The 11,694-nt window shown below is 55.9% G+C and overlaps 1 protein-coding gene and 3 non-coding genes across 4 annotated transcripts in view; 3 read left to right on the top strand and 1 right to left on the bottom strand.

Moving 5' to 3' along the window:
• The first annotated feature begins 1,596 nt into the window (after window positions 1-1,596).
• Window positions 1,597-1,728, top strand: LOC142253844 (small nucleolar RNA SNORA17). Its single transcript, XR_012726875.1, has one exon. It is a non-coding gene; the product is annotated as a small nucleolar RNA SNORA17 (small nucleolar RNA).
• A 1,674-nt stretch (window positions 1,729-3,402) lies between these two features.
• On the top strand, window positions 3,403-3,534 carry LOC142253843 (small nucleolar RNA SNORA17). The gene has a single exon (XR_012726874.1). It is a non-coding gene; the product is annotated as a small nucleolar RNA SNORA17 (small nucleolar RNA).
• Window positions 3,535-4,475: 941 nt separating this feature from the next.
• On the top strand, window positions 4,476-4,607 carry LOC142253842 (small nucleolar RNA SNORA17). The gene has a single exon (XR_012726873.1). It is a non-coding gene; the product is annotated as a small nucleolar RNA SNORA17 (small nucleolar RNA).
• A 5,389-nt stretch (window positions 4,608-9,996) lies between these two features.
• The window catches only part of DIPK1B (divergent protein kinase domain 1B), a 97,318-nt gene continuing 95,620 nt past the window's right edge, over window positions 9,997-11,694 (bottom strand). The window contains exon 5 of the mRNA XM_075324344.1: window positions 9,997-11,522. Coding sequence (XP_075180459.1) covers window positions 10,710-11,522 — 813 coding nt within the window. The 3' untranslated portion in view covers window positions 9,997-10,709. The remainder of the gene's footprint in view (window positions 11,523-11,694) is intronic.

Here is an 11,694-nt window from a genome sequence, read left to right as displayed (position 1 = left end):
TGGTCTGGGCGGTGTGGGGGTGGGCTGCCCTGGGTCTGGCTGGTGCGGCGGTGTGGGGGGTGGGCCGCCCTGGGTCTGGCCGGTGTGGGGTGGGCCGCCCTGGGTCTGGCCGGTGTGGGGGGGGGCCGCCCTGGGTCTGGCCGGTGTGGGGGGGGGGGCCGCCCTGGGTCTGGCCGGTGTGGGGGGGGCCGCCCTGGGTCTGGCCGGTGTGGGGGGGGGGCCGCCCTGGGTCTGGCCGGTGTGGGGGGGGGCCGCCCTGGGTCTGGCCGGTGTGGGGGGGGGCCGCCCTGGGTCTGGCCGGTGTGGGGGGGGGGCCGCCCTGGGTCTGGCCGGTGTGGGGGGGGGCCGCCCTGGGTCTGGCCGGTGTGGGGGGGGGCCGCCCTGGGTCTGGCCGGTGTGGGGGGGGGCCGCCCTGGGTCTGGCCGGTGTGGGGGGGGCCGCCCTGGGTCTGGCCGGTGTGGGGGGGGGCCGCCCTGGGTCTGGCCGGTGGGGGGGGGGGCCGCCCTGGGTCTGGCCGGTGTGGGGGGGGGCCGCCCTGGGTCTGGCCGGTGTGGGGGGGGGGCCGCCCTGGGTCTGGCCGGTGTGGGGGGGGGGCCGCCCTGGGTCTGGCCGGTGGGGGGGGGGGGCCGCCCTGGGTCTGGCCGGTGGGGGGGGGGGCGCCCTGGGTCTGGCCGGTGGGGGGGGGGGCCGCCCTGGGTCTGGCCGGTGGGGGGGGGGGGGGCGCCCTGGGTCTGGCCGGTGGGGGGGGGGGCCGCCCTGGGTCTGGCCGGTGTGGGGGGGGCCGCCCTGGGTCTGGCCGGTGTGGGGGGGGCCGCCCTGGGTCTGGCCGGTGTGGGGGGGGGCCGCCCCTGGGTCTGGCTCGTGCGGCCGGTGTGGGGGGGCCGCCCTGGGTCTGGCCCGTGCGGCGGTGGTGGGGGGGCCGCCCTGGGTCTGGCTTGTGCGGCGGTGGGAGAGTGGGGGGGGGCTGCCCTTTTTTGTGGCCCATGTGATGGGAGGGCGGCCCTGGGTCTGGCCCGTGTGGTGGGGGGGGCCGCCCTGGGTCTGGCCCGTGCGGCGGTGGTGGGGGGGCCGCCCTGGGTCTGGCCCGTGCGGCGGTGGTGGGGGGGGGGGGGCGCCCTGGGTCTGGCCTGTGCGGCGGTGGGAGAGTGGGGGGGGCTGCCCTTTTTTGTGGCCCATGTGATGGGAGGGCGGCCCTGGGTCTGGCCCGTGCGGTGGTGGGAGTCGGTGGTGGGAGTCGGGGGGGGGGGGGGGGCCTGCCCTGGGTCTGGCCTGTGAATTGGGGAGGGGGGGGGGGGGGATACTGGCATAATGTGCTGTACCAGAAAATAAATGGCCCCCGGACAGGTCATGTGATCGCTGCCTCAGTGTTTAGTAACGTGGGACCCCACTTGCACTTCTTTACTGTTCACACTCGTCCTTCTTCAGGAGCCCCGGGTTTCTTGCTCGCTGACTGTTGATGACCCTGCTGTGCAGATATTGGACGATGGTGGTAGTAATCTGCTTGTGTATAATGTATTTCCCTCTCTTGCAGGATGTATACGGGTCCCTGGAGCCTCGTCTGATCAGGTAAGGGGCGCTAATACTTTCACATGTTCTCCTGCCCCTAGAGGCGTTACAGACCTGATCTTGGTTTCTTGTCTGTGTCATTAGGAGGCATAGAGGATGACGGCTGCGTCTACGCTCGGCGCCCGGTGTGTGGGCGCTCAGAATGATTTCCAGCCGGACATCTGTTGAGTGTTGTTGATGGGCGGAGGTGCGATGTGCAGACCCCTGTACACATTACATGGCGTCAGTAACACCGCGCTGCAGCCGATCACCCACAGCTGTATCAGCTGCTGCTTCCGTACATACACGGCTCCTGTGTTCTGACATTTCCATTGGTGGGTGATCTCTGCGAGAGGAAGGCAGCGACAATCACTAGCCCGAAATCAAACATTTCCCGTCTTCTGAGATGATCGGCGCCCGTACAGTGTTAGCTGGAGGAGGTCCAGTGTGTATGGGGCCTTTGAGGGACGGGGTCCCTCTGCACGGGGGCCAAATATTGGCAAAGAATAATCCAAAAAATGAAGCCCCACATCCCAGAGGTTAGAATTGAATATCTCAACAAGGAGTCCAACCTTAAAAGCAAATGTATGATAAACCCAAAAATGTTCCTGGTCAGGAAGGGGGGATGGGCTGCTGAGAACGAGTCTAGTCCCACAATGATCAATGGCCGATCGTTCTGTGCACACAGGCGTGCAGTGAATCTGTGTAATCTGCTTGCATTTGCCGATCGTCGGCTGTCGCTGGATGTCGGCTGTCGCGGTCTGGCCCGTGCGGTGGGGAAGGGGGCCGCCCTGGGTCTGGCCTGCGCAGCCGTGGGGGGCTGCCCAGTTTGTGGCCCGTGTGATGGGGGGGCTGCCCAGTTTGTGGCCCGTGTGATGGGGGGGGGGGCTGCCCAGTTTGTGGCCCGTGTGATGGGGGGGGGGGGGGGGCTGCCCAGTTTGTGGCCCGTGTGATGGGGGGGGGGGGGGCTGCCCAGTTTGTGGCCCGTGTGATGGGGGGGGGGGGGGGGCTGCCCAGTTTGTCGCCCGTGTGATGGGGGAGGGGCTGCCCAGTTAGTGGCCCGTGTGATGGGGGGGGCTGCCCAGTATGTGGCCCGTGTGATTGGGGGGGGCTGCCCAGTTTGTGGCTGGCCCGTGTGATTGGGGGGGGGGGCTGCCCAGTTTGTGGCCTGTGTGATTGGGGGGGCGGGGGGCTGCCCAGTTTGTGGCCCGTGTGATGGGGGAGGGGCTGCCCTGGGTCTGGCCCGTGCGGTGGTGGGAGTCGGGGGCCTGCCCTGGGTCTGGCCTGCGAATTGGGGGGAGGAGGGAGGGAGGGAGGGGGATACTGGCACAATGTGCTGTCCCAGAAAATAAATGGCCCCCGGACAGGTCACATCTGATCGCTGCCTCCGCGTTTAGTAACGTGGGACCCCACTTGCTTTAATTACATATTTATTTATTTTTTTTAATCTTTGCTCAGAGGCGGGTCTGATAGAAATGGTCAGGTCTTATTAGAAATCGTGGCCCTTGTGGCTGTGGCCCTTGTGCTCAGTGCAGCTGCCCCCATTGAAGTTGTGAAGTGGATGCTACATGAAGACTATGACTGATCTGTAGATCATTAGTTATTGCGGTTCCCGGCTCGCGTCCGTCTTGTGCGCGTCGGCGGCCGGCTTCTCGTCTACTCCTGTTCACACTCGTCCTTCTTCAGGAGGCGCCGGTTTCTTGCTCGCTGACTGTTGATGACCCTGCTGTGCAGATATTGGACGATGGTGGTAGTAATCTGCTTGTGTATAATGTATTTTCCTCTCTTGTAGGATGTATACGGGTCCCTGGAGCCTCGTCTGATCAGGTAAGGGGCGCTAATACTTTCACATGTTCTCCTGCCCCTAGAGGCGTTACAGACATGATCTTGGTTTCTTGTCTGTGTCATTAGGAGGCATAGAGGATGACGGCTGCGTCTACGCTCGGCGCCCGGTGTGTGGGCGCTCAGAATGATTTCCAGCCGGACATCTGTTGAGTGTTGTTGATGGGCGGAGGTGCGATGTGCAGACCCCTGTACACATTACATGGCGTCAGTAACACCGCGCTGCAGCCGATCACCCACAGCTGTATCAGTCGCTGCTCCTGTACACGGCTCCTGTGTTCTGACCTTTCCATTGGTGGGTGATCTCTGCGAGAGGAAGGCAGCGACCATCTCTAGTCCGAAATCAAACATTTCCCGTCTTCTGAGACTATCGGCGCCCGTACAGTGTTAGCTGGAGGAGGTCCAGTGTGTATGGGGCCTTTTGAGGGACGGGGTCCCTCTGCACGGGGGCCAAATATTGGCAAAGAATAATCCAAAAAATGAAGCCCCACATCCCAGAGGTTAGAATTGAATATCTCAACAAGGAGTCTTACCTTAAAAGCAAATGTATGATAAACCCAAAAATGTTCCTGGTCAGAAAGGGGGGAGGGTGTGGGGGGAAATCGGCTGCCAAGAACGAGTCTAGTCCCACAATAATCAACGGCCGATCGTTCTGTGCACACTGGCGTGTCGTGAATCTGTGTAATCTGATTGCGGTTGCTGGACGTCGGCGGTTGCTGGACGTCGGCGGTTGCTGGACGTCGGCGGTTGCTGGACGTCGGCGGTTGCTGGACGTCGGCGGTTGCTGGACGTCGGCGGTTGCTGGACGTCGGCGGTTGCTGGACGTCGGCGGTTGCTGGACGTCTGCTATCGGCAAGTGCAATAAGCCCTGAGTTGCGCTTAGTCCCGCCCTGCGTAATCGGACTCCGACCCAAAGTGGCGTGTTATGTTATAGATAATATTGGGTTTGGCTCTTTTTAGTGGTCCGGTGCTTGCATGATGTGATGTTTCTAGGGTCCTAATGCTTTTTCCTTGTTTCTTCCAGGTGGGGTGCGGTGTCCCTGGAGCTTCGGCTGCTCAGGTTTGTCCTCCATCTTATTTGGGCTTCTCCTGCCCCTAGAGGCGTTACAGACATGACCTTGGTTTCATGTCTGTGTCATTAGGTGGCATAGAGGATGGCGGCTGCGTCTACGCTCGGCGCCCGCTGTGTGGGTGCTCAGAATGATTTCCAGCCGGACACTTGTCTTCTGGGGTCTCTGCGGGGTGGGGGGCCGTGCAGTTCTTATGGTAGACAGCAGGATACTGCCTTGTGGTCCTTGGCTGATTTTGGTCTCCAGCTCTACCAGGCCAGGACCACACAGCGACCGGTCACGTCACTTACGTTGCCGCACAATAAACATGAATGGAGTCACATTGCAGTCTGTAGTCACCGCCACAAAGTGCAAAAAATCCAACTTGGCTGCACTTTCTGCAACTCGCGGTTTGGGGACTGACACTTTGGGGCTGTAATAAGAGCCCATCTACCTGTATTGTAATGTGATGTAGCGGCCTCTCCTGGGATATCTTGGCTGCATGAATTGTCCAAGCCGGAGAATCCACGTGGCCCCGGCCTGAGAGCCACAGACAGAGTGCAGGGATATGGTGGGTTATTGTACCAGTCTGTGGTGAAGACGTCTTTAATGTAACTTACCAGTTAAATCGAATACGCCTTAGTATATGTGGGAGCAATTGTATTTAATTGCATTTATTTCCTTTAAATTAGGACCTCATTTGTTGTAAAAGGCCACGACGAGGAGGAGATGGGAGACACGGGCTGCAGGAGGCCACGACAAGGAGGAGATGGGAGATACGGGCTGCAGGAGGCCACGACGAGGAGGAGGCGTGCGATACGGGCTGCAGGAGGCCACGACAAGGAGATGGGAGATATGGGCTGCAGGAGGCCACGACAAGGAGGAGATGTGAGATACGGGCTGCAGGAGGCCACGATAAGGAGGAGATGGGAGATACGGGCTGCAGGAGGCCACGACAAGGAGGAGATGTGAGATACGGGCTGCAGGAGGCCACGACGAGGAGATGATGGGAGATACGGGCTGCAGGAGGCCACGACAAGGAGGAGATGTGAGATACGGGCTGCAGGAGGCCACGACAAGGAGGAGATGTGAGATACGGGCTGCAGGAGGCCACGACGAGGAGGAGACGTGAGATACGGGATGCCGGAGGCCATGGCTAGGAGGAGACGTGAGATGCGTGCTGCAGGAGGCCACGACGAGATGTGAGATACGGGCTGCAGGAGGCCACGATAAGGAGGAGATGTGAGATACGTGCTGCAGGAGGCCACGATAAAGAAGAGATGTGAGATACGGGCTGCAGGAGGCCACAATCCAGAATAATCACCTTCAGGACCAGGGCGGAAACAAGTACTCTCTGTATGTTGTGTTAGTACGTATGCGTCTGTTCATGGGGTATTATATAGATTGGCTGCAGCGTTGTCTGTGATGTCACTGCTGCAGCTGATTAACAAACACTGGAGCAATAGTGGACCTGGTAAGAAAAAAAAAACCTTCAGTCTGATAATTTCTACATCTCAGCATTAATATTGGGGGAGAGGGGTGTCTGTTGGGGGGTGGGGGGGAGGTGCTCCAGTGTAATAGTGTTAAGAAGGGGGAGATTTATCAAAAATGGTGTAAAGGGCAACTGAGTCAGTTTCACAGATTAATCTCTCCTGCAACTGTTTTCTTTTCAGATACCCCATAATGGCAAATCATTTTAAGAGTATTGGACATCTCAAAATGCCGAAACCGTTAGAGCAAATTGGGGTGAAACATTTGGTGCTCAAGCCCCAAAGAGACAAACCATTTACCGCATTCGTGACCAATTTGATGCTCCAAAAAACCGGTCGACCCAAAACAGCCTGTACAGAAAATAATAAACAACTTGTGGCTGAAACATTTTGTTCAGAGTCCAAAAAAGTCCCCAGAAGAGTCTCTTTAGAATTGGGAATGTCACGAGCTTCTGTCATGCGAATCCTGAAATCTATTGGGTGGAAGCTTCTCCTCCACGTCTCATTCATGGTTTATTGGAGGATGATGCAGACGGGCGGCTGCAATTTAGTGAGATTATGCTTCACAAAACTGAAGAAAATCCAGTAATATTATATAACATTATGTGGAGTGAGATTATCCGGCCCTATTAAGACATAATTGTATATACTGGTATAATGAGAACATGCATTTAACATTAGAGCAACAACTAAATGAGCCTGGGGTCAATATTTGGGGGAGTATTTCAAGTTTTGGTGTTTCAGGACCAATATTTTTTTTTGATGGAACAGTCACAGGAGATAAGTATAATAATAATAATTTTATTCATTTATATGGCGCTATTAATTCCACAGCGCTTTACATACATTGGCAACACTGTCCCCATTGGGGCTCACAATCTAGAGTCCCTATCTGTATGTCTTTGGAGTGTGGGAGAAAACCCACGCAAACACTGGGAGAACATAAAAACTCCTTGTAGATAGTGTCCTTGGTGGGATTTGAACCGAGGTCCCCAGCGCCGCAAGACTGCAGTGCTGTCCACGGAGCCGCGCGCAAGACTGCAGTGCTGTCCACGGAGCCGCGCGCAAGACTGCAGTGCTGTCCACGGAGCCGCGCGCAAGACTGCAGTGCTGTCCACGGAGCCGCGCGCAAGACTGCAGTGCTGTCCACGGAGCCGCGCGCAAGACTGCAGTGCTGTCCACGGAGCCGCGCGCAAGACTGCAGTGCTGTCCACGGAGCCGCGCGCAGTATCTCAAAATTCTAATGAATCAAGTTGTTCCCCAGTTACAGCAACAGCCGAATTCACATGACCTTTATTTCCAATAAGGACGGGCCCCTCCGCACTATTCCAGAGTCTGCGAGTATCGATGAAACGTTTCCTAATATATGGATTGGCTGATGAGACCCACTTGATTGGCCGCACGTTCACCAGACGTGACCCCAGTGGTTTTTTTTTTTTTTTTTGGGAGCGCTCAAGGACAAAGTTTATAGTCAAAAACCAAAAAGTGTCAGTGATTTGAAAAAGTTACATAAGAGATTTAGTTCAAGAAGTTAATTCAAAGCTGCGCAAATAGTAATGTAAAACAGTGTGAGCTTCTGTATTATTGCTCAGAATAAAATTGTCAATGTTATGCTTGTGTTAGTAAATCTAATTTTACATATAAATCAAAATAAATATATACCGGAGTGTAAGGCTACTTTCACACTTGTGTTCAGCAGAGTCCGTCACTATGGAGAATAGCGCAGTCCGTTAACGCACTGCGCTATTCTCCATAGACTTGTATGGATGATGCACTGTAACGCAAGTGTCAGCGTTGCATCCGCCGGAGGACGCAGCGTCGTTATTTTGACGCTGCGTCAGGCGGAAGGAACGCAGCATGTAACGTTTTTTTGAGCAGTGGAATCCTTTGGATTTCACTGCTCATGCTCTCTCTGGCTCCCTCCACCCGTAACCAGGGTACACAACCTCTCGGCATCCCTTCTTTGTGAAATATCAGGACCTTAATGTGCACTATAGTAGGATTGATCCAACTACTTCAGTATTTCTGCTGAGCTGTTCGCTTACAATAAAGCAGAATTTGTTTGCATCATTAATTTAGTGTCGCCCCCACCTGTAGGCTAGAGCCTTTCACACCCCCCCCTTAAAAATAGTGCCACAGCTCGTTACAGCCACATGTCACAGCATAGTGGGTGCTGCACGGCATCTGCTGTAATGTAGAAATGTGAGCACTGCAGTACTGATATTTTACCACTGGAGGGCAGCAGTGCTCCATCTCCATATCCTCACTGTGTAGTACCATTCTCTTACCACTTGAGGGCAGTACATCACCAAGTATGAAGTAACCAGTTCCTGACCGTCTTCCTCTGGTTTCGGGTGCAGTCTCCTGTGGGCGCCTTTTGATTTACAGGGTGTCTTCCATGTGACCTGGGCAGACATGATGTGCGACCTGAGGCGCTGATCCTGCAGTAGTGGATGCCTACCTAACATTTTGGGGATCTGGACATCCTAGGGCCAATGTAGTTTCATTATACAATTTATTAATGTTTGAATTTTACCAAAGTCTCTGCTTGTTTACACCTATCCCTGATTGTGTTGTGCAGATTAAATCGGGGAATTCTCATTGACAGCAAGCAGAGCTGGAGGCTGACATGTAGGTCTGCATTGCCGTCCGTACGTGCAGGTTTGTAGGGGCCGTGTCCTATGGCTGCTGATCTCTGGATCACAACTGCAGTCGGATTACTGTTAGAAGTGCAGCTGCTTCATCCATGTAGTTGGAATGTGCTGCTCTCAGGAGAAGCTGAGGGGTTTGCTGCACGTGGAGAAGCTTAAGGGGGTGCTGCTCTCAGGAGAAGCTGAGGGGTTCGCTGCACTCAGGCAACTATCTGAGATATATGAGGCTTCTTGTGGGTAACTCCTGGTGTGGGACTACAGCAATCAGTTCCTGCAGGGAGGACACTGGCTCCTGTAGTGCTGGAGCTTCTTTCTTCTGCGGCTACTTATTTAATTTGAGGACAGCGCAGCGTTTACCCCAAGACCCCAAACTGTGGTATCCATCCTGTAATGGAAGGATATCTGAGTGCCCAGAGGAATAGAGGTCGCTGCTGGGTGGACGTGAGGATCTGTGGTTGGGCATCTGCACCGCTGACACCATAGTGTCTGAACTTCAGTTTACAGGTCTCTTGGTGCAGTAATTGGGGAGGCCACTGATGGTCTGGGGGAACGTCGGCCCCTACTTGGCATCAGCTGTGACTGACAGTGCCGTAATTGGGGGGGGGGGGAGGTCACACAATTTTGCTGTGTATTTTTAATACAAATAAGGCCCTATTCACACCTTCAGTATTAGTGATGCATGCAGACGTGGTGCCGTGTGTCTCTGATACTCTCATTATGCTGGGGGGGGGGCCCCTCTGCTTTGGGTTTCCTGGGGGGAAGCTGCCTTGGGGGCGGGGGGGGTAGCAACTTTGGGTCTCGGGCAGGGGGCAGCTACTTTGCTTTTTTGGGGGCAGCTGCTCTGGGTCTCCTGGGGGTGGCTGCTTTGCTTTTTTGGGGAGAGCTGCTCTGCTTTGGGTCTCCTGGGGGCCAGCTTCTTTCCTCTAGGTTTCTGGGGGAGGCTGCTTTGCGTCTCTAGGGGACAGCGACTCTGGGTCTGCTGGGGGCAGGCAGCGGCTTTGGGTCGTCTGGGGGGCCAGCTGCTCTGGGTCTTCTGGAGGCAGTGGCTTTGGGTCGCACCCTCCAGCTCTGCCGAGTTTTCGCTTCTCCTGACGTCAGCTCCTTGACTTCTGGAGTGGTCTTGAGAAGCGTTTCATTTCTCCGGTACTAAGGCAGTTTATAAATTGCTGCCCTTTCCGCGTCCCCGCAGCCGGCATTCAGGGTTGCCATAGAAATCATTGTAAGTAGCGCGATTTCAGTCACATTTACCTGGAGCAACTCCGCGCTCCATCCATAAAGGAGAGCAACATATTACCGGGCCGAATGAGAGGCGACTGCAGCAGATAAAGCCGGGGAAGGGCCGTGCGTGGGTTACTGACCGGGCGAGTTCCCGCTCCTTCCTGTTACTACTAATGGTGACATAACAAACACGAGGACACGTCACAGAAAAGCATTTAATTTACATGTAAATTGCCTCTTGGAAACGGCGCCATGGAGGGAAGTGTGAGCCTGCAGGACGAGAGGAAGGCGCTGAGCATGGAGGAAGCGTGGTGTCTGCAGATCTGGCCATAGACCGGACAAGTTTGGATCAGCCGATGTCCGGGTCACATGGCAGCAATGGGACAATATTTTGCAGACCCGACACGCGGATTCCTAGGATTTCTCATAGGGCCCCGTTCCCACGATGCCCTTCTGGCCAATGTTCGGCTGAGATCTCCGTTGTCTTTACAGACTGTGATTCAATAGCAGAAAGAAAGGGACATAGAATTAGTTTTTTCCCCCTCTATAGCAGAAGCCTACATCGTGGAAACATTTAATACTCTGCTATGAGGTGTCATAATGGTCCCGTCTCGGGGGCAGCATGTGGCATAACGTGGCTGTTGCCAGATCCAGCCACATACATGTATGCTCAGCAGCCCACTATTAGTGGCCGGACCCAGTCATCATCGGCTGCGGTGTGCGGATCCCGTCGTCGGCTGCGGTGTGCGGATCCCGTCGTCGGCTGCGGTGTGCGGATCCCGTCGTCGGCTGCGGTGTGCGGATCCCGTCGTCGGCTGCGGTGTGCGGATCCCGTCGTCGGCTGCGGTGCGCGGATCCGTCGTCTGCTGTAGTGGCCGGATCCCGTCGTCGGCTGCGGTGTGCGGCAGCTCCGGTTAGGAATATTTGGTATTTGAGATCTTCTTCCACAGTAAAGTCTTCAGGTTGTTTAGCACCAGTGAGTGGTGAACTTCCATCTGACTAGCGAGTCCGCTGAGGGTCATACACGTCCGCAGCTGCTTCTGCAGCTCTTCCCTCAGGTCGGCCGGCGAACCGTACAGCAGGTATTCCTGCAGCAGTTTGCAGGCCTTGGCCAGGTTGGGCTGGATCACCTCGTTTTTACACTGTTTCATCAGTTTGTCGCAGGCGGCGGTGCAGTCTCTGCCGAAGGTGCAGTCGGAGTTCTGCTCGCAGTGACGCCCCTTCAGGAAGCCTCGGACGGTCATCTCCGTGGCCACCTGCCGCAGGTTCACCACCTTGAAGTCGTACTTCTCATTGTATCCAATGTTTTTAAAGCTGGTTTCGCAAACGAAGAAACTTCCATAAGTCCCGTGGAAAATCTCCTCCACAAATTCCAAAAGTCCAATGGCGATTTTGGCTCTTCGGGGCCACGCGGGTGCGAACCACTGGTGGATGAGTCTGTGCACGGGGGACGGCAGGAGGTTCTGGAGGAAACTGGGCATCCGAGTGCCGTAGAGGGAGTCGTGAGGGATCTTCTCGGTGACGTAGAGGTCTCCGCAGTGGCCGAGCAGCTGGGACGTGTGCTCCTTCTCGTGTAACGACAGCATCAGAAGAAACTCGTTCAGTTGCAGCAGAGCCCATATAGACTTGGCTTCCGCCAAAGACACTTTACCGTCCTCATTCACATCTGCCATGGATAGGATCCGGCTCACCAGGGTCGTCAGGGATGTCTGGTCTCCCAAATTAGCCTGGAGGGATGGAGGAGAGAAGTTACAATAAGGACCGATGCATAGAAAATACTGGGGTCCTAATGATACCCGACCCTTTGTGCCTATGCCCTCCGCTGCCCCTTTATATATATGTTTGTTGGCAGCTCTATGGACCGATGGGACAAGTTAGGGGATGGATCTCCGTCCTTAG

The sequence above is a fragment of the Anomaloglossus baeobatrachus genome, chromosome 9, assembly GCF_048569485.1.
Source record: "Anomaloglossus baeobatrachus isolate aAnoBae1 chromosome 9, aAnoBae1.hap1, whole genome shotgun sequence".
NCBI lineage: Eukaryota > Metazoa > Chordata > Amphibia > Anura > Aromobatidae > Anomaloglossus > Anomaloglossus baeobatrachus.
Note: the sequence above shows the minus strand (reverse complement) of the source record. Positions and strands in the feature narration are given on the sequence as shown.